Source organism: Scyliorhinus torazame, chromosome 19 (assembly GCF_047496885.1).
Source record: "Scyliorhinus torazame isolate Kashiwa2021f chromosome 19, sScyTor2.1, whole genome shotgun sequence".
Classification (NCBI taxonomy): Eukaryota; Metazoa; Chordata; class Chondrichthyes; order Carcharhiniformes; family Scyliorhinidae; genus Scyliorhinus; species Scyliorhinus torazame.
In genome coordinates, this window is record NC_092725.1 from 115129932 (window position 1) to 115149679 (window position 19748).

Genomic DNA, 19748 nt, shown 5'->3' on the forward strand with positions numbered 1-19748 from the left:
CCCTGCTCCGCGCCGGCCCCGACGCAACATGGCGTAGGGCTACAGGGGCCGGCACGGAACAAAAGAGGCCCCCAGCCCGAGAGGCCGGCCCGCCGATCGGTAGGCCCCGATCGTGGGGCAGGCCACAGCGGAGGCCCCCATGGACGGACCCCCCCCCCCCCCCACCAGGCTGCCCCCGGATCCATTCACGCCCAGGTCCCGCCGGGTAAGACCAGGTGTGAACGGCGCTGGCGGGACTCGGGGTTTTTTTGTACAGTCGCTCGGCCCATCCTGGGCCGAGGGACCCCGTAGAGCGGCGCCGTGCCTACCGCGCCGGCGCCAATGGTGTCGATTCTCCGCTCTCCGGAGAATCGGTGGACTGGCGTCAGGGCAGCGTCGCGCGATTTGTGCCCGTCCCACCGATTCTCTGGCCCGGCCTGGGCTGAGAGAATCCCACCCGCTATTCTTCCTCCAAGAAAGAGCAATTCAAGAAATCCCATTCTCCTGTACTACTTTTCCCATAGCTCTAAAATTTTGCTTTCCAAAGGAGATGATTGGACATAACTGGCAATTAAAACACTCGAAGCCCATTTAAAATTACAAAAACTGTTACATTATTTCACAAAAACTTAAAGGATGATAGTTTCATTTTTTAATATACCTTTTTGAAAGGTTTAGTGTTTTCAATCGTTGATTTCAATGCCAAATCTTCCACATACATGTTCTTCTCAAGTTTCATGAATGACACATGTGTGCTCACACCTATGTTTGGAAAAAAAAACACTTAAGCGTTCATCTAAAATTAATACATGAAACTGAAAAGGTTCAGAGCAACGTCAGAATTTTTTTCCCATAATAGCCATTAGCTCAGAGACAATTGCATGAAGAGGTTTAAATATTTTAGCTATTGCTAAACTATCCGAAAAATAAAATGTTAGTTGGAGGAAGTGGGAGGATTTAAAAACTGCAAACCAATTACATGAATCATCAAAAATCTATAAACCGCTTGAACCTCATTTTGATGATGAGTCACAGAGTTACACAATTATTACAGTCCATCAGGAGGCTATTCAGCCCATTGAGTCTGCACCGACCCTCCGTGAGAAATCCACCTTGTGCCATTCTCCCGCCTTCTCCCTGTAATCCTGCACATTCTTCCTTTTCAGATAACAGCCTAATTCCATTCTGAATGCTTTGAATGGACCTGCCTCCACCACACTCTCAGGCAGCGTTTCCGATCCAAACCACTCGCTGCGAGAATGTTATTCCTCATTTTGCTTTTCCTTCTTTCGCCAATTATTTCAAATCTGTACCCTCTCGTTCTTGATCCTTTCATGAGTGCGAAGAGTTTTTTCCTATTTACTTTGTCCAGATCCCTCAGGATTTTGAATACTTCTATCAAATGAATCAACAGAAAAATGGAAAGGTGAGAAAGCATGGGTAGTGTTACTTATTTAGTTATAATTTCAGGATGTCATTTGACTTTTCTTGGCTTGTTCTCACCTTACTCTTGGGGCCGGATTTTGCCATTGCAAAAGTCAATCACGGACCAATCCAACTTAGAAATGGCCACCTCACAACGATAGCCCGTGAGGGGTGGAACCTCAACCCTCAGCAGAATCAGACCATCTGATTGGCTGGCAGCTCTAACAGTCCCAGCAGCTCCAAATCTCAGTAGTGGCCACTGCTGGGATTGCAAACAGGCCTCTGAAGAGCATTGATGATGTCCAGACCCAGGTAAGTCCCGAACCTTTAGGCAGAGTGGGGCTATTCATTCTCGGGGGAGAGGTGTGGGGGTTGGGTTTTGGAGGCCAGGCGTGGAGGCAGAAAGGCGGAATGGGAGGACTCATCTTATAAAGTAGGCGGCACGGTAGCACAGTGATTAGCACTGTTGCTTCACAGCGCCAGGATCCCAGGTTCGAATCCCGGCTTGGGTCACTTTCTGTGTGGAGTCTGCACGTTCTCCCTATGTCTGCGTGGGTTTCCTCCGGGTGCTCCAGTTTCCTCCCACAAGACTCAAAAGACGTGATTGTTAGGTGAATTGGACATTCTGCATTCTCCCTCAGTGTACCCAAACAGGCGCTGGAATGTGGCGACTAGGGGCTTTTCACAGTAACTTCATTGCACTGTTAATGTAAGCCTACTTGTGACAATGAAGATTATTATTATTATAATGTGGGCTGCTCCTGATGCACACAGAATACTCACCAAAACATGCAGACCCTTTCATTCCCTCTTTTTCAGCTCAGATGGTCAGAAAGCAAACTCCCCACTCTTGTCCGTCTGCCTACACGAATACCATTATGGCATGGGCAGCGAAGTATGCAGATCAATTGGCATGTGAACAAGTTCAATTGCGCATTTAATGATTTTTTTTCTGAAATGACGGGCAGGTTGAGACATCCAACCTCCTGCTGAATTACGGGAAACAGGCATGTCAGCTTTGTGACCTCCACGTCATCACCCTGGATTTTACACACATGTAACATAAGATCTCAGTCCCGATCCATGAACTACAATGTGTTCTCAATCTTTGAAATAACTAAAGCCCGGGTATGAGTTAATGGCTACATTGATGCAGACAACAGGCGCGATTTAATGGAAATGTTTCTAAGTTTGATAGCGAACGGGAACTGCCTCTGGCTTCCTGATGCTCGGCCCAGCGAGGCCGTCACTGCTGTAAAATGTTAATTGGTCCACTTAACGAGGCCCCACGGGCTTCATGCCGCAAATATCGACCCGCCGACTGATTCGCCAGGACTGCCGGCTAACAAGGGAGAGCAGCACTTAAACCGCTTCTGCACAGCCAACCCCACGCAGCTCGCAGCCGTGCCACCGAGAAGACTAGCCCCACGATTCGGGGATCCCGCTGGGCAGATCATTGGACGCTGTCGAGGCCAGACGGGATGCCCTGTTCCCCCGAGGGTCTGGAGGGTCAGCCACAGGACAGCCAGTGCCACCTGCGAGGAAATGACATTACATCCTTTCTGTAATGAGGTGACCAGAACTGCACACAGCACTCAAGAACAGGTGCCGGAATGTGGCGACTAGGGGCTTTTCACAGTAACTTCATTTGAAGCCTACTTGTGACAATAAGCGATTTTCATTATCAAGTTGTGGCCGAATGATTTATATAGTTCCAGCATATCCTCTGTGCTCTGATATTCTATACCACGGCTAATAAATGAAAGGATTCCATATGTCTTCCTAACCACATTATTAACTGTCCAGCTACCTTCAGGGACCTGTGGACTTTCACTCCAAGGTGCCTCTGGTTCTCTCTGCCTCTCAGTATCCTCCCATTTATTGTGTAATTATTTGCCTTGTTTGACCTTACCAAATGCAACACCTCACACTTCTCTGGGTTGGATTCCATTGGCCATTTTTCTGCCCACCTGACCAGCCCACAGCACGACATGTGAGGGAGTGGGGAATCACTAACAGCAACATCTGGATTTTCGTATTTAACTGCATCGGCTTGGATTCTAGAAGTTGCTGTCAGTGTTAAAGAGAGGAACAATGCCAGTTGCAATCATTGCGCCCGCAAAAATCCAGTCTAATCTTGAATCTGTCTCAGCTATTCTTTCAGGCAGCGTGTTCCAGATCAAAGCAGCTCGCTGCATCTCAAGGCAATTTATAAAGCAAATGCTGGTGAGGGCGACAGGGTCTTTTAGGGACCTGCGACAACTGATTTGAAATGAGAAACTTAGAGAAATAACTGACTTGTGTAGTATTCAATCCTCTGCAGCTGTCAGTTCACAGAGCGTGTGCATACGGGAAGCAATCAGACTAGGAACCGAGTGAACAGACCATACATTTGGTAAAAGCAAATTACTGCGGATGCTGGAATCTGAAACAAAACCAGAAAATACTGGACAACCTCAGCAGGTCTGACAGCATCTGTGGAGAGAAAAGGGAGCTCCCTTATCTCTCCACAGATGCTGTCAGACCTACTTAGATTGTCCAGTATTTTCTGTTTTAGTTCGTAGACCATACATTTGTCCTTGTATGAGAATCACCATCAAACCCCTTTGAGCATTACATCGCTGAAGAACAAAGTGAAGCAACCAATATGGGTTGAGTTTAAAATTTGATAAGGTTTTCAGAATGCATGTTCCCAGAAGTGATTGTAGCTGCTCACCTGCCAGTAGGTTGCTAGGAGCTGTGCGAATACTGTTCATAGATGTAGTGCCAGACTGAATGCGCAGAATTACTGCACAGTGTACATTAATGTTTAACAGCTTGGCCTTTAGTAATGATAAAATACAAACAACTTTGGTTGCCGTTTTGCTACAGCACTTCAATCACCCAAATGTTCGCACGTATGGCTGGTAATTACAGAAGTATTGCCATGAAATATTACTGAAGATTAATATGTTATTTGCTTCCAGTGAAATGGCAGTAACATGGCTTTAGATTTTGCGCACTGAGAAAACAAACGCGAAAGAATATTAATAAACAGGATAATACCGCAGAGACTGAAAATCTGAAACAAAATCAAAGGATGCTGAAAACCCTCAGCATGTCAGGCAGCATCTGTGGAAAGAATCACAGTTAACATTTCAAATATTGTTCTCATTCTTTGATGGGATGCAGGTATCGCTGGCAGGGCCAGTATTTGTTGCCCATCCTTAATTGCCCTTGAGTGTCTTGGTCGGCCATTTCAGAAGGTAGGTAAGGGTCAGTCACATTGCTGTGGATCTGGAGCCATAAGTAGGCCTGACCAGGTGAGGATGGCAGATTTCTTCCCCTGCACAACATTAGTGAACCAGATGAGTTTTTGACAAAAATCGCTTATCGTTTCATGGTCACCATTACTGACTAGATTTATTACTTGAATTCAATTCCTGAGACAGGAGGCATGAGAGAATTCTAAGCTATGGAAGATGAGGCATCTCCTCCAGGGCCCCAAACACTCCTTCCAGGAGCGATTACAATTTGAGAGTATTTCCTCTAACTTGTCACTGCTATTTCCTGCACATCATGCAGTCTCTTTGACATTGGAGAGTGGGCTTTGGTGAAAACCTCCTTTCAGTCTTCAAGTCCTACCTTCAGCTCTCTGTTGCTTGCCTCTACAATTCTCTCGGCCACTTTCAAGCGTGCCAGTCCCTCCAAACTTTCTGTGAGGAATGAGAATTTGAAATAAACATTAAGACTCACCCATGAGCCATAAAACTCAGAATATTTGACATCAATTACCGACAACTCATTACAGTCCTTCAGTGTATGTGCCTGGACTTCGGAGAAGAGGAAACCAGGTAATTGGCCTGGCAAAAAATGTTTCTTTGCAGATCCTGGAACCGGAGTGATACTGCTTTGCCCTGCCTTGATCCCAGGCACAGCGAACACAGTCCGATCCCAGGCTGGAAGCATAGTTTTTCTAGTTCCATTCAGAGTGTGAAAGGGTGATAATACGGCGCAAGTCCAAAAATCCGCTTTACGCTGGTATGAATTTCCCACAGGATCTTCTGCTGGTGCCCACCATGGCAGATCTGGAAACCTGCTGGATACCGGCGTGAAACTGATTTTCATCCCGCTAATAGGTTGTAGATGAAGGCCCAACCAGAATCTTCCACCCAAGCCCGATGCTTCTAAACACTAGCGGGAAAATACGCTGGTCCAAAACACATCTGGAACAACGTGGCATGCAGATGTCAGGACTTAACTGAAGAATGCCTGCGGCTGCCTCCAGGATGGAGGCCACCAGCAACCCTGGACCATAACAGTGGGTTAGGGAGCATCTACAGATGGTTCTTCCAGATTCAGTATCATGAGGCGACCCACTTACCAGCCTCAGTGTGTTCCTGGAGACCTATAATTTTCAGGAGGTCCATTTTCTTTCCCCAATGGTGGGTCAGCAATGTTGGCCACCTTTTAAATATGGCATCCAGATATGATGGCGGGATGTGTGCCATCATGCCCACCCCACCACGGAATATGGCGCTAAAGCCCTGGGTGCATAATTAATGTGGTTGGGGCGGGAAGGTATGGCATGGTTCCCCATTAACCTCCGCAATGGGAAACACTCCCCATTCCCGCCCCCGCCAGGTGACATAGTCCCATCGGGGAGAATTTGGCCGAGAATGTCAGCCCCATTATCCCAACTTCCGACAGGTGACTGGCAGTTTTCTCGTTGTAGGTCTGAGGCAAATTTGAAAACTGTCATGATGCATAACCCAGAGCGCTTGTAGACTTAGTTAAAGGACCCTAATATTTCTGATACGCAAACCAGAAAATTCTGTTTGCCAGATGCTGTAGCCCTGAGCACAGGTGCGAGTTTGAACAAAGATTTTGGAACAGCTTGAATCTGCCACTTTAGTTTCAAATCAATTGTTTCAAATGTTTTTGGTTTCAAATGTTTTTGATTGCATTCCCATTTCTAGACAACCTCATTTTGCCGATGTGAAATTGGACATAAAAACTATCTCAACATCTTTTTGCTTTGACAGGATAAAGGAGATGATTATCTGGACTGGATTATGATTTAAATTATACCCTACTGTGATCAAATACAAACATGCACGGCACGGACAGGCGCAGAGTAAACTGTACTCTGTTCGATGTCAACATTCCTTAGCTTGAACTTGAGAAAATAATTTCTTGCTGCATCACTATGAATTTCATTGCTTTCCCGCTGAGTGAGATTGATGATTGTTGCGAATGTTGCGGATTTTATGCTGTATCCTATATTCATTCGGAGGCTGAATTACTCCTGGCTGTAAATGAGCCTTGCACCAAAAAGCAGAAACCTTTGTTCTGTTTGGTGGTGACGTCATTGACCAATACATGACGTTAAAATGCCTAATGGTTTTTACATGAGAGAGTTATTTCACCACCTCATTTTATTTTGTCGCCAGCCCATCACGTCACTATTATTCTATAACTCTGTGCCCAAGCCACAGATTTGGATGAATAAAGCCTATTGCAATGTCAGGTGTTTTTGTTTTGCAGTTCTCCCCGACATAATTTGAAAAGTTTATTCAGCACATCACTGTGCTTTACTCAAATACTAGGAGTAAACCAGAATGCAGTTGTGTGAAAACGTCACATATCCACCATGACAATGCTGAAAGTGTGGTTATAAACACTTTGTCTGATCTAATTTAAATCCTTTTTATACACATGAAAGGACTTTGCAAATTGATTGCGTTATTCTATTTCGGATGATGGATTCAGTTTCTGTATCACTTTTTAGGGATTCCACAAAGACAATGTTGTTGTTAATGAAATGGTAACAATTTTTAAGTCCAATCTTGTGCAGGAGAAAAACTCTAGATGGGATTCTCCAGCCTCCCACCGCATGTTGTTTGGCAGCAGGAGGTGGCACGCCATTCGCTGGAGGTGGGTTTCTCGGCTCCTGTTGCTGTCAGTAGGATTTCCCACTGAAGCCACCTTGTGCCAACAGGAAATCCCCAGATGGGGGCCCACTCCTGGCGGGACCTGAGAATCCTGCCACCAGCGACCAGCCGGAGAACTCCGGCCCCTGTCTAAATTGGACTTGTGCACACTGTGGGCTGGTTTTTTTGATCCCCCAGCCACATATTTCTTGGCGGCTGGCTGTTCGCTGGGGGCGGGATTCTTTACTCCCGCCGCTTCTCAATGGGATTTCCCATTGAAGCTACCTCATGCCGCTGGGAAACCCAAGGTTGGAGGTGCGTTGCTGGCAGGACCATGGAATCCCAACGGTTGAAGAATTCCGGCCTATGTAATAGCCATTATGTTGACTCCTATTTTTGGAATTGCAGTACTACTGAACAGTTTCTGTCCTCAGATAAAACTTCGAAAATAATGAAAGAAAGGGAGCAACATCCTGCCTACATTTTTGATATTTCTAAATTGACGTGGAGTTTGGTGTCTCCGATAAAAGTATCGTTAAAACATTTGAATAACTTACTCAAACATTTGGATATAAATTCAGTTTGCATGGAGATAAAAATAATGAAGGAAAGAAGTCACTGGTAGAGTGGTTTTTCAACCCCCTGACAGGAACTACTTTTTCAATCAAGAAATAATGGCGGCTTGTCAGAAAAATATTGCAAGAATTGTGGGCGATTTTAATCTTCATAGAGATTGGACAAATAGAATGTCAAAAGTACTCTGCAGGGTGAGTTCATAGAGTGTATTTAGAGCAGTTATATTCAGGCCTTCTACAAATCCTCTGAGCACAGCCCAACAAACCATAATGACTACCTCCCCAACCCACCAGAAGTAATCTTTTAAAGCAGAAATCTGGTTGCCTTTAACTCTGGGAAGTGACATGATGCTGTGACATCACTTCCAAGTCCTTTGAGAGCTATTTAAATGCTTCACCTGGTTCAGGTGTTTGGGGGGGGCGGGGGGATGGGGATTTGCCCACACATGCTCATTTGGCACAAGATTTGGCAGAGACCCAGGACTGAGCATTGACAGGAAGCAGGAGTCTGGACTATTTCTGGGTCCCCAACCCACCCCTGGGAGAACAGTTAGTCTTCGGGATTTTAATTAGCATGGAGAAAGGTTGCCTGTCCATTCAAAAGCAGTGGTGGGATCGCAAAGCTGGAGGATCAATCAGAGGCTTCTTGGAGGAGCAGTCTGCAATGAATGGTAACTAACTGAGAAGGAGCTGCAAAATGGAAGCGGACTTTCACCAAATTGTTGCAAAATGTAAACAGAAATCAGAAAAAGTACCCCAGAGTGGGTTGGGGGTGGGGGGTGGGGGGGGGGGGGGGGGGTAGTTGTTGGTGGGGGTTCAGTTGGGTAGGAGGTGGAATCCCTTTACATGATGGCCAAGGGCTTTACTCCCAACTGGGGATACAGGGAGGGTCTACAGGCCTGCCTGGAGTGCTGATACCCCAGCTTGACCCTGGGCATCTACCTCCAGGCAGCTAAACTGCCCCCACCTCACCATTGTGTTGGGTAATAGGAGGCCAACTGAAAAATCCCAGTCAGCTCCCTTTTCCAATGCTTAACAAGTCTCTTACTGGGCTTAATTGGCTACTGGTAGCTCTCGCAAGCACTCCTTGGCCAAAATGGCCAGCACCAGGAACGGAGTCGGGAAACCAACATGACGGTTAGTGCCGGACCTTCACGTCCTGTCCAATTTCTCAATGGGGTCCGAAAATTGGGCTTTCAGAGATGATTTCCTGCCCATAGCACCCTGGGAACTGGCTCACACTGGATGTGAAGGGCATATGAATTGGACGCTTGGTATCTAATTGGCTATTACTGACCAAAAGCCTTGAGCTGTAATTTTGTTTCAAAAAAGGCAAAGTAAGTTTAGTGCATTTTAAATGAAACTCCGGTGCCCCTTTGTATAGACTCAGCAATCCATATCTGGAAGTCATATCTCAAATTATATCAGTGCTGTCATATTACAGCATACCTGTTATATTTTATCACAAGAAGAAAAGAAATGTATTCAACAATTACACATACTTTTCTCGCAGTGTGCAGTATTGGGAGAAAATAATGTGTGGAGTCCATCATTTTTGACATTCTTCAAGGCTGTAACATTGCGTTTATCAGCATATTTCACGGCATTAGACTTTTGCCTGACAGAATATTGTTCCTCCTTTTTGCAGCATCGACGAATGACTTAAATTTAAAGCTGAGTCGACTTTGAGATTCATCATTATATTAGTTGGTTGGTTTGACAGCATTTCATTCGAAAATTAGCCATTTGCTTGCATTGAAATAAAATATAGGGGAGTAGAATCATCTCTAGACATTAAGATTGTCGTTTTTTGTTATTCATTTCATTTTTGACACCCGTGTTACTGGAGCGTACAGGAGGACCAAAAGAAAGATGGTGATGTGCATGGGCAAGTTCCAGAATGGACATATCAGCAATGCTGATTCATTTTCGAAGACCATATGGTTTTCTTAATGAGTCACATTTCAATAGTTTGTGAATAAGATCGAAAGGAGTGTTTCCTTTATGAATGTACAGGGTTGGCTCCCTGGTAGAGCATTCGGGTGGAGCGCAGACAGTCATATAGACTACCTTGGTCACAGGAATTGCAAATCCTGAGCCAGAGCTTTATTTGCCTCTCATTTAAATGGAGGAAACATCATAGGATATAATCCCATGATCTCTTGATTAGACATTCCGAATAATCGCAAGCAAGTATAAGAGGAGAATTAGACTTTTTTTTAATCAAACCCATGTTTTGTTTCCAGGTGGAATGGTGAATAGTGATGAAAACCTGGAGGTATCATGTTATGCAAATAATTTGTCGAACGGTTCCAATAAAATGCTACCTCATTTTACAGAAGACATTTACCCTTCTTGCACAATAGTCAATAGATCTCATCTGGGACAGTGAGATTACGGAGCCATGAATAAGATAACACGTTTTTAAATACATTTAGCGTACCCAATTCTTTTTCTTCCAATTAAGGAGAAATTTAGCCTGGCCAATCCACCTACCCTGCACATCTTTGGGTTGTGGGCGTGAGACCCACGCAGATACGGGAAGAATGTGCAAACTCCACACGGACAGTGACCCTGGTCCAGGATCGAACCCGGGTCTTCAGCGTTGTGAGGGAGCAGTGCTAACCACTGCTCTACCATGCCGTCCTTGAATGAGATAACACTTACTGCAAAAAGTACATTTCTTCCAAATAGCTCAAGCTACACTGATTAATATCAAGGAGTAAATTTTAGTCTTCATTGCCTGGACAGTATTCTGGCGTGACAAACACCAGTCCATGAGAAGACCAATGCAAATTCTATTCTGGAAAAAAATTCAACAAGTCAGGCAACATCTGTGGAGAGAAACACTCGTTAACATTTCAGGACAATGAACTTTCTTCAGAGCTCAGCTCATCAACCTTAGATATTGGGCACAATCGAATAGTCATGCTGTCCCAGAAAAGCAGTGCGCCACGGCGCAACGTGGCTAATAGAAGGCGGGAGACCCCGCTCTTGGAATATAGCCGGCTTGAAACGCCTTGCGAACTATAACGTATGGGCGGAATCACTTTTTGGCATATTTGCATGTTTGAGCTTCTCACTCTAATATGCAGTTTCCCAAGGCACCTGAGGCATCGGGATCTATCCACCATGCCTCAGAGACCTCAGCGAGTGGTCTCCACAAACGGAGACCAGACAGAATGGCACTTGTGGGCATTGGGGAGCCTCCAAGTGCTTGCCTTCTGGGATGGTGGTACCCTTGCACTGCTGGTGCCAGCTTGGCACTGCCAAGTGGCACTGGCAGGAGCACTGCCACGGTACCAGGTTGGCACTGCCAAGGTGCCAAGCTGGCATTTTTCATGCTACGGCAATCGGGCCAGGGGTGCCCTCTGCAGGTGTTGGGAGGAGGGGGGGGCTGCTGTGGGAGCCAAGGAACCCCCTCATATTGAGTTGGGGCTTATGGGGAGGTCGGGGGTTGTGTCGGGGGCTGCAGAGATCGGGCAAGCAAAACTCAGTGCAGAAAACGTGGCTATGTGTGACCTCGGCCTCTTATTCCCTTTCCCTGCTGAGGCCCTCTATCTGACATGAAGAACGTTTGATAGTTCTGTACTTCTCGACGCTGACAGACATACAACTAAACGAGCACGCTATGGGACTTTGTTCCCCTTTGAGTAAGTCACGCTCGTTAACTTTGTTTCCCTGCACAGATCCTGCCTGCTCTGTTGAGTCTTTCCAACTTTTTGTTTTATTCTGATTTCTGATTTCCAGTAACCGCAGCCTTTTGCTTTTGTATTACAATTTTCATTCTTTCGAAATCAGTAGTTCTGGGACTTGGTTGACTGAAAAATTGCCACATGAAACAGCTTGCCAGCCAATGGCACAGCTCATAAATATATACATCAGCTTAAGTTTCATTTGCTTTGAGTCTATTTAGTTGGTGAATTGAGCAGTCAACCGTAAGAGCCAAGAGCTCATTTTTACAACATATTTTTAATGACATTAGTCTATGTTCCATTTTTAAACCTATTTAGAAGAATATTATTTGATTATTTTCATTAAAAAAATTAATTGAATTATTAGTATTGCTGACGCTATCTGAAAAATGCATTTGAAGCATTACTGATACCATGTAAACACTGAACACATTAGTGTCGCCTCACTTTGTCCTCGATTTAACGGAGTCATTAACTCATTTAAATTAAGATGACTAATATCTCTATGAAAACAGAGGAGAATGGAAATTCAAGAAATGCACTAAATCTTTGCACAATATATATTACTCGATATTTTTCAGGCTAAATGGGAATTTCTCTGTTCGGCCAAACTCCTTCTGAAGTTACACCAAGATATTGGGATAAATCATGCAGGAAAATCATTTTGTTCGGGGAGGGGAGCTGATCTGAGGAGGCAACTGTTTCGTGTGGCCAGGACTAGCTTCCGGTATTTGGGAATGTGGGTGGCCCATGACTGGGTCTCGCTCCATAAGCTTAACTTTTCTAGTCTGGTGGATAGGGTGAAGGCCAATCTGAAAAGGTGGGATGCCCTCCCACTGAACTTAGCGGGAAGGATACAGATGGTAAAGATGAATATTCTCCCGAGGTTTTTGTTTTTGTCTCTTTCTTTCCAAGACTTTCTTTTGCAGGGTTAATAAATTGACATTTGCTTTTGATTGGGCTGGTAAGACTCCTAGGGTTCGTAGGATGTTTTTGCAAATGGATAGGCAGTTGTGGGGGAGGGGGGGGGGGGGTGCGCGGGTTGGCACTACCTAACCCGGTATGTTACTAATGGGCGGCAAATATCGATAAGGTGTGGCGGTGGTTCAAGGAACTGGACTCTATATGGGGGCAGATGAAGGATGTTTTGTGCATAGGGTCAGGCCTGAGGGCCCAGACTGCACTCCCGTTTTCCCCTGCTAAATTCTCTTCGAGCCCAGTGGTGATAGCCACTTTGGAATCTGTTTAGGCAGCTCTTTAAATTGGGTTCCATGTCACTGCTGGCTCTGATCTGCAGGAATCAGAGGGTTGTGCTGTCTGGCTTATTTTCATCTTTTAGGGCATGGGAGAGGGAGGGGTTGGTGTGGTTGAGGGATATGTCTGGAGGGTAGGATTGCCGGCCTAGACGAGTTGTTAGAGAAGTTCCAGCTCCTGCAAGGGAATGTATTCAGGTACTTTCAGGTAATTTTTTTACGCAGGGAGCTTCCTTAATTTCTTCTGGTACTGTTGCCTTTGCTTATGGACGGGGTCCTGTTCTTGGCCAAGTTAGGGAGAGTAAGAGTTTGGATGTCTATGGGAAGATTTGGTGATGGAGCATGCATCGCTTGAGGAAGTAAAGAGGGAGTGGGAGGATGAACTAGGTTATAATAATAATCTTTATTGTCACAAGTAGGCTTACATCTACACTGCAATGAAGTTACTGTAAAAAGCCCCGAGTCGCCACATTCCGGCGCCTGTTCCTGTACACTGAGGGAGAATTCAGAATGTCCAAATTACCTAACGGTCTTTTAGGGTGGAGCGTTGAGTGAGGCTCTTCACAGAATCAACGTCATCTCCTCATGTGCGAGGTTAAGCCTAATCCAGTTCAAATGGCTTCTTGTCAGGGGTGGAGGATGGGTGTGAGCAATGTTCAAGGTGCCGGCAAATCACAGGCACATGTTTTGGTCTTACTCCAAGCTTATCTGTTTCTGGGTCTCCTTTTTTGATACAATGTCAGGGATTTTGGGTGTTCAGCTGGAGCCATGCCCGTTGGTGGCCATTTTTCGAGTATGAACTCGCTGGCGCTGCTGATGGGGACGCGGGCAGATGCCCTAGCCTTCACCTCACTAATAGCTCGGAGGCGAGTTCTGCCTATGTGCAGCCTATGGCCTCGGCTTGTGGCAACCCTTGACCTTCACCTCCTTTTTCAGGAAACTCATTACCGTCAGCTGTTTGTCATATTTTTTTTATTAAGGATCTGTTTTTTTTATGGGGAGTGAGGGGGACTGGGGGATTGGGTGAGTTTACATTTGGTATCGCACAAGGTTGCATTTTTTTGTTATAATGAAAATCTTGTTTGAATAAAAATATATTTTTAAAATTGTAACATTACTTCTGAAGAATTTGAAATTTCAGACCACAAGATATTTCTTTAGATTAGTTTGTGGCGTTAAGTACAGAAATGCTCATTGCATATGGTACAAAGTTGAACTTACACTTCTAGGGACAGTCTGCAGGTTGATTGCAGAACACAATACTCTTTATTTTGGCTCCGGCTACAGAATTTACGTTGACTGTATTGCATATCCAGTGTGTAAAACTTCTAGTGACAATGTTTTCCTTTTCGGCTCTGTACAGACATTGATGAATGTGCGGAGGGTTTTGTTCAGTGTGACAGCCGCGCTAATTGCATCAACCTTCCTGGATGGTACCATTGTGAATGCAGGGATGGCTACCATGACAATGGCCTCTTTGCAGCAAATGGGGAGACATGTGAAGGTCAGTGTCTTTGAAAAAGAAAGCTTCTAATTTTATCTGTTCTCACCAGAGAACTACCACCATCCATTAAGTTGAAATAAACGGTGCAGTTTTTAATGGACAGAATTCGGCAGCCTTTGGTGGCAGTGCGTGTCTCTGCGATATTTCATTATCATTGTTAAAAGGTAATCATTCAATTTAGCAGCTGAATCAGGCATAGAGGGACATCTGACACTCACAAAACATTGCTGTGTGGACAAAATGTGTTGGATGGATGTCAGTTTACAATTTTCTTCATTGTACTGCAATGAACTGTAATTATATTAAAGTGTAATTATAATAACAGGGAGTGACTGTTGCCCTTAAAAACATTAATATAATGTGTAAGATTTCACTATCTCAGAATGTTCATCAATTACAGATTCTTTGGGGGATTGGGGGATTGAACATTATAGGGTGAATTAATTTTAAGTTTGCAAGTTTTTATGAGAGAGAATTATTTATGTCATCTGCAGAGGAAACATTATGTTAATTGAATATATGCACTGAAAAATAAATTTACATGTGTAATCTCACAGACATTGATGAATGCAGGACCAAGAGACACAGTTGCACCAACGACACCGTTTGCTTTAACCTCGAAGGAGGTTATGATTGTAGATGTCCTCATGGGAAAAACTGTACTGGGGACTGTGTCCACGAAGGTAAAATAAAGCACAACGGACAGATTTGGGTATTAGAAAATGACAAGTGCTCAGTCTGTTCGTGCCAGGTGAGTTCCTACTTTAAATATTTTGGCAGCTTCTGCTCTTGTCAGTGAAATACATTCTCCTTTTTCATAGAATCATAGAATTTACAGTGCAGGTGTCAGCCGTAGATCAGTTGGCAGCGGCATCACCTCAAAGTCAGAAGGTTGTGGGTTCAAATCCCACAGCACGAGCGGAACAATAAAAGATTTAAGTTGACGCTGATGTGCAGCATGGAAACAGTGCTGCATTGTCAGAGGTGCTCTCTTCTGTCTGAGACTTCTTAGGTGGTCATATAGATCCTATGGTGCTATTTGAAAGAACAACAGGGAAGTTACCCCAGTGTCCTGGTCAATATTAACATCATAAAAACAGATTACCAGATCAACGTCACATTACTGTTGTGGGAGCTCGCTGTTATGGACCCTGCATTACAACAATGACTACACTTCACCGGCTGGAAAATGTTTTGAGGCATCCTGAGGTTTTTTGTAAATTAATTTACAGGTTGTGGGGGTCGCTAGTTAGGCCAGCATTTATTGCCGATCCCTAATTGCTCTTCAGAAGGTGGTAGTGAGTTGCCTTCTTGAAACGCTGCAGTCCTTGGTGTGTAGGTACGCCCACAGTGCTGTTAGGGAGGGAGTTCCAGGATTCACTAGGTAAATCCCAGAGTTGAGGGGGTTGGATTACGAGGAGAGGTTGAGTAGACTGGGACTGTACTCGTTGGAATTTAGAGGGATGCAGGGAGAATCTTATAGAAACATATAAAATTATGAAGGGAATAGATAGATGCAGGGAGGTTGTTTCCACTGCCGGGTGAAAGCAGAACTAGGGGGCATAGCCTCAAAATAAGAAGCAGATTTAGGACTGAGCTCAGGAGGAACTTCTTCACCCAAAGGGTTGTGAATCTATGGAATTCCATGCCCAGTGAAGCAGTTGAGGCTCCTTCATTGAATGTTTTCAAGATAGAGATAGATAGTTTTTTTTGAAGAATAAAGGAATAAAGGGTTATGGTGCTCGGGCGGGAAAGTGGAGCTGAGTCCACAAAACATCAGCCGTGATCTCATTGAATGACGGAGCAGGCTCGAAGGGCCAGGTGGCCTACTCCTGCTCCTAATTCTTATGTTCTTACGTATTTTGACTCAGCGACAGTGAAGGAATTGTCGGGGTAGTGAGTGACTTAGACGGGAACCTCCAGGTGGTGGGGTTCCCAGGTATCCGTTGCTCTTGTCCTTCTAGATGGTAGTGGTCGTGGATTTGGTGAAAGCTGTCTAAGGAACCTTGCTGATTTCCTGCAGTGCATCTTGTAGATGGTACACACGGCTGCCACTGTTCACCGGTGGTGGAGAGTTTGAATGTTTGTGGAAGGGGGGACAATTAAGCGGGCATTGTCCTAGATGGTGTCGAGCTTCTTGAGTGCTGTTGGAGCTGCACTCATCCAGGCATGTGGAGAGTATTCCATTATACTCCTGACTCATGCATTGTAGATGGTGGACAGGCTTTTGGGGATTGGGAGATGAGTTACTCACCATAGGATTCCTAGCCTTTGACCTGCTCTGATAGTCACTATTAATATGGCTAGTCTAGTTCAGTTTCTGATCAGTGGTAACCCCCAGGATGTTGATTGTGGGGGATTCAGTGATAGTAATGCTGTTGAATGTCAGTGTTATGAAAAGTGCTACATAAATGGGGGTTTCTTTGTTTTGCTTTTGCCTCATCAATATGCACACACACACACACCACAGGGGTGGGGCTCATTGTGTGTGCCCCTCCATCCCCCGCTATTAAACTATTGGCTGCAAACCAACCAACTTTTTTTAAAAAGTGGTTAGCACTGCTGCCTCACAGCGCCAGACCTAGGTTCCATTCCGGCCTTAGGTGCCTGTGTGGAATTTGTACGTTCTTCCAGTGTCTGCGTGGGTTTCCTCCGAATGATCTGCTTTCCTCCCACAGTCCAAAGATGTGCAAGTGAGGTGGATTGGCCATGCTAAATTACACCTAAGTGTCCAAGGATTTGTAGGTTAGGTGGGGTTACAGTGAAAGGGGAGGGGAGTGGGCGTAGGTAGGGTGCTCTTTCAGACGGTCATTGCAAACCCGATGGGATGAATGGCTTCCTTCTGCACTGTAGGTCTATTGCGATAACATGCCGAGGGTGGTCTTAACAAGCAGAGAGTGGGACTCCCATGCCTTGGTGGAAGGATGTTCTGGCCTCAAGAGCTGCCACCCAATCAGCTCTTGCATTCCCAGCAGCTCCAGAACTCAGTAGTGGTTGTTGCTGAGATTGCACGCAGTCCCATGAAGAGGTGTCATGGACACCTAACCCGGGCATGGCCTGAGCTTTTCGGGTGGGCAAATGGGAACATGGAAATTAGGAGCAGAAGTAGGCAATTTAGCCCTTCGAGCCTGTTCTGCCATTCAATCAGATCATGGCCGATCTCTGCCTGGTCTCAAATCCACCTCCCATCCTGTTCCCCACATTCCTTTAACCCTCTGTGAGAAGTAATTCCCCCTCATCTCAGTTTTAAATCTACTGCCTCTCAACCTATATCTGTGACCTCTCGTCCTAGGGGAAGGATTGGGAACCCTTAGGAGGAGGCAAGGAGCAGGTTTTGTAGGCCAGATCAGGAGTCAAAAAGGGCGGGAACAATTTTAGGGTGAGGGAAGTGTCACCGATGCACACAGTGCACCGCCCCAAAGAAAGTACCCCTCCTTCCTTCCCACCCTTTCACCAACTTTGGTGGAAAAAAATATCCTTCCCACTCTCACCCACTTATTGCATTATTTATTTTCTAGTGATCGCCCCGTAATAACTGTTAGCCGCACAGAAGATTTCTTCCTCATCTCTTCTATCCCTGGGAGATGGAGTGAGGTCCTTGAGTAGTCATTATTTGACCACTTAAATGTTTCAATAGGTCACAAGGCAAGTGGGCTAGTGAGTGCCTTACCCTTGTCCTCACCTCATGTTATGGGGACCGGGTTTGCGGTGGGCAGGAAACCAGTGGGCAAACCATTCATCGTATTTTACATGCCAACCTCCCACCCCCAAATATATGCCTGGTAGGTGGGGTCAGGGACATAAAATCCAGCCCATCAACCCACACACACATATACAGAAATATACACCGCACAACCTCTCCCGTCATTGTACTGTCCACTACTAAGGATTCTAATCAGTGTCATTCTCCATAACAGACCCTGGTCCTGGATGATGGGAGAGAGGTTTATACGGCAGCAATAAATTGAGATTTACCAAGTGGCATTTCACTGTAGCAATATAATGAATTTTCTCACCCTTGTTATTCTCTGAACCACATGTAACTTCAGGTGAACACATCAAATGCCTCTCGATGGCCTTGATGGAAGTGATGCAGTGTAGCTTAACCATTCATGAGTAGCATTGCCTCTCCAAACAGAATTAATCCAGGCAAAATGAATGGTTTCCATATTATACATCAGATGGACAGCCTAAAATTCCAGCCTAAAAGGATTCCACAAGCAATACATCCCCAGGGATAGAAAAGATGAGGAAGAAATCTTCTGTGCGGCTAACAGTTATTACGGGGCGATCACTAGAAAATAAATAATGCAATAAGTAACCAGTTGATTGAACACATACTAATGTGGTACACCTAAGCCCTCAAAAAGGCGCAGGACTATATTGTGAAGAAGAATGGAAGGAATAAATGGGCTGGATTCTCCGCATCCCAACGCCAAAATTGCGGCCGGCGAGTGGGAGCAGAATCCATTTTTCCGCAAGGATTCGGGACCAGTGTCAGTTCCACGATTCTACGGGCCCCGAAAAGCAGCATATTTGGGGAGTATGCCACGCCGCCTAGGACCTACCTGGGGCCATTGCCGGAGGCCCGCTCCGCCATTCTCCGCCCCCGACCGGTCGAAGTCCCGATGGCGTGGGACTAATGTGGTCCAGCCGGTCGGGATACTCGCCTGGCGGCTGCGGACTTAGCCCGCGGCCACCCTGGTTGGGGACGGGCCGATCGGAGGGCGGGGGGGGGCCTTATAAGCAGCCGGAAAATGTTTGTGCAGGCGGACAGGGTCAGGCGCGCGGCTGATCGGGGGTTGTATTTTTGGGTCCAGCTCCACGGTTCGAGTCCGCCATGGAGCACAGTACGGCCGTTGGAGGCCGCCGCCGTGCGCATGCGCAGCCTCCGACCCAGAATTGCGGGGGCACGTATCTGCAGCAAAAGCTGCTAGATCTAGGCCGGGTCCCTGCTAGCCCCCTGTAGGGCTAGGAATTTGTGCCCCACAGTTTTGACGCCGGCGTGGGGACATAGTCCCAATAACGGAGAATCCAGCCCCATAGCATCGATTATAGGAATTTTAACAGAATGTCGAAGAGAAACCAAATGATGTAGATACATAGGGGCCAAAATTTAACAGTGCCATTAATAGGTGCAAAATGATTGGTACACTGAACCCGCACATCTGAAGAGAGAAAGCCTTAGGCCTTAGGTATATTCAAGGTCCAGACCCAACATGCTTCATCCCACTTGGTCAGCAGAGGGCTGATCAGAAAGCGAGTGCAGGTGGCAGAAGCCCACAGTATTAACGTGAAGACAGGAAGAGGCAGTATAAACTAAAAAGAAAACCTTCGGGCAGAAATTTCTGGAAAACTTGCACAAGGCCCTCGTTTTAATATTGATATGAGGCCTGAGCTCATTG

At 45.7% G+C, this 19748-nt stretch overlaps 1 protein-coding gene across 1 annotated transcript in view; it reads left to right on the plus strand.

Annotated features, from left to right (window-relative positions):
• LOC140396438 (protein kinase C-binding protein NELL2-like) overlaps positions 1-19748 on the plus strand; it is a 369190-nt gene that overhangs the window by 329768 nt on the left and 19674 nt on the right. Inside the window, exons 16-17 of the mRNA XM_072485066.1 lie at positions 14203-14343; positions 14901-15094. Of these exons, the coding sequence (XP_072341167.1) occupies positions 14203-14343; positions 14901-15094 (335 nt within the window). The remainder of the gene's footprint in view (positions 1-14202; positions 14344-14900; positions 15095-19748) is intronic.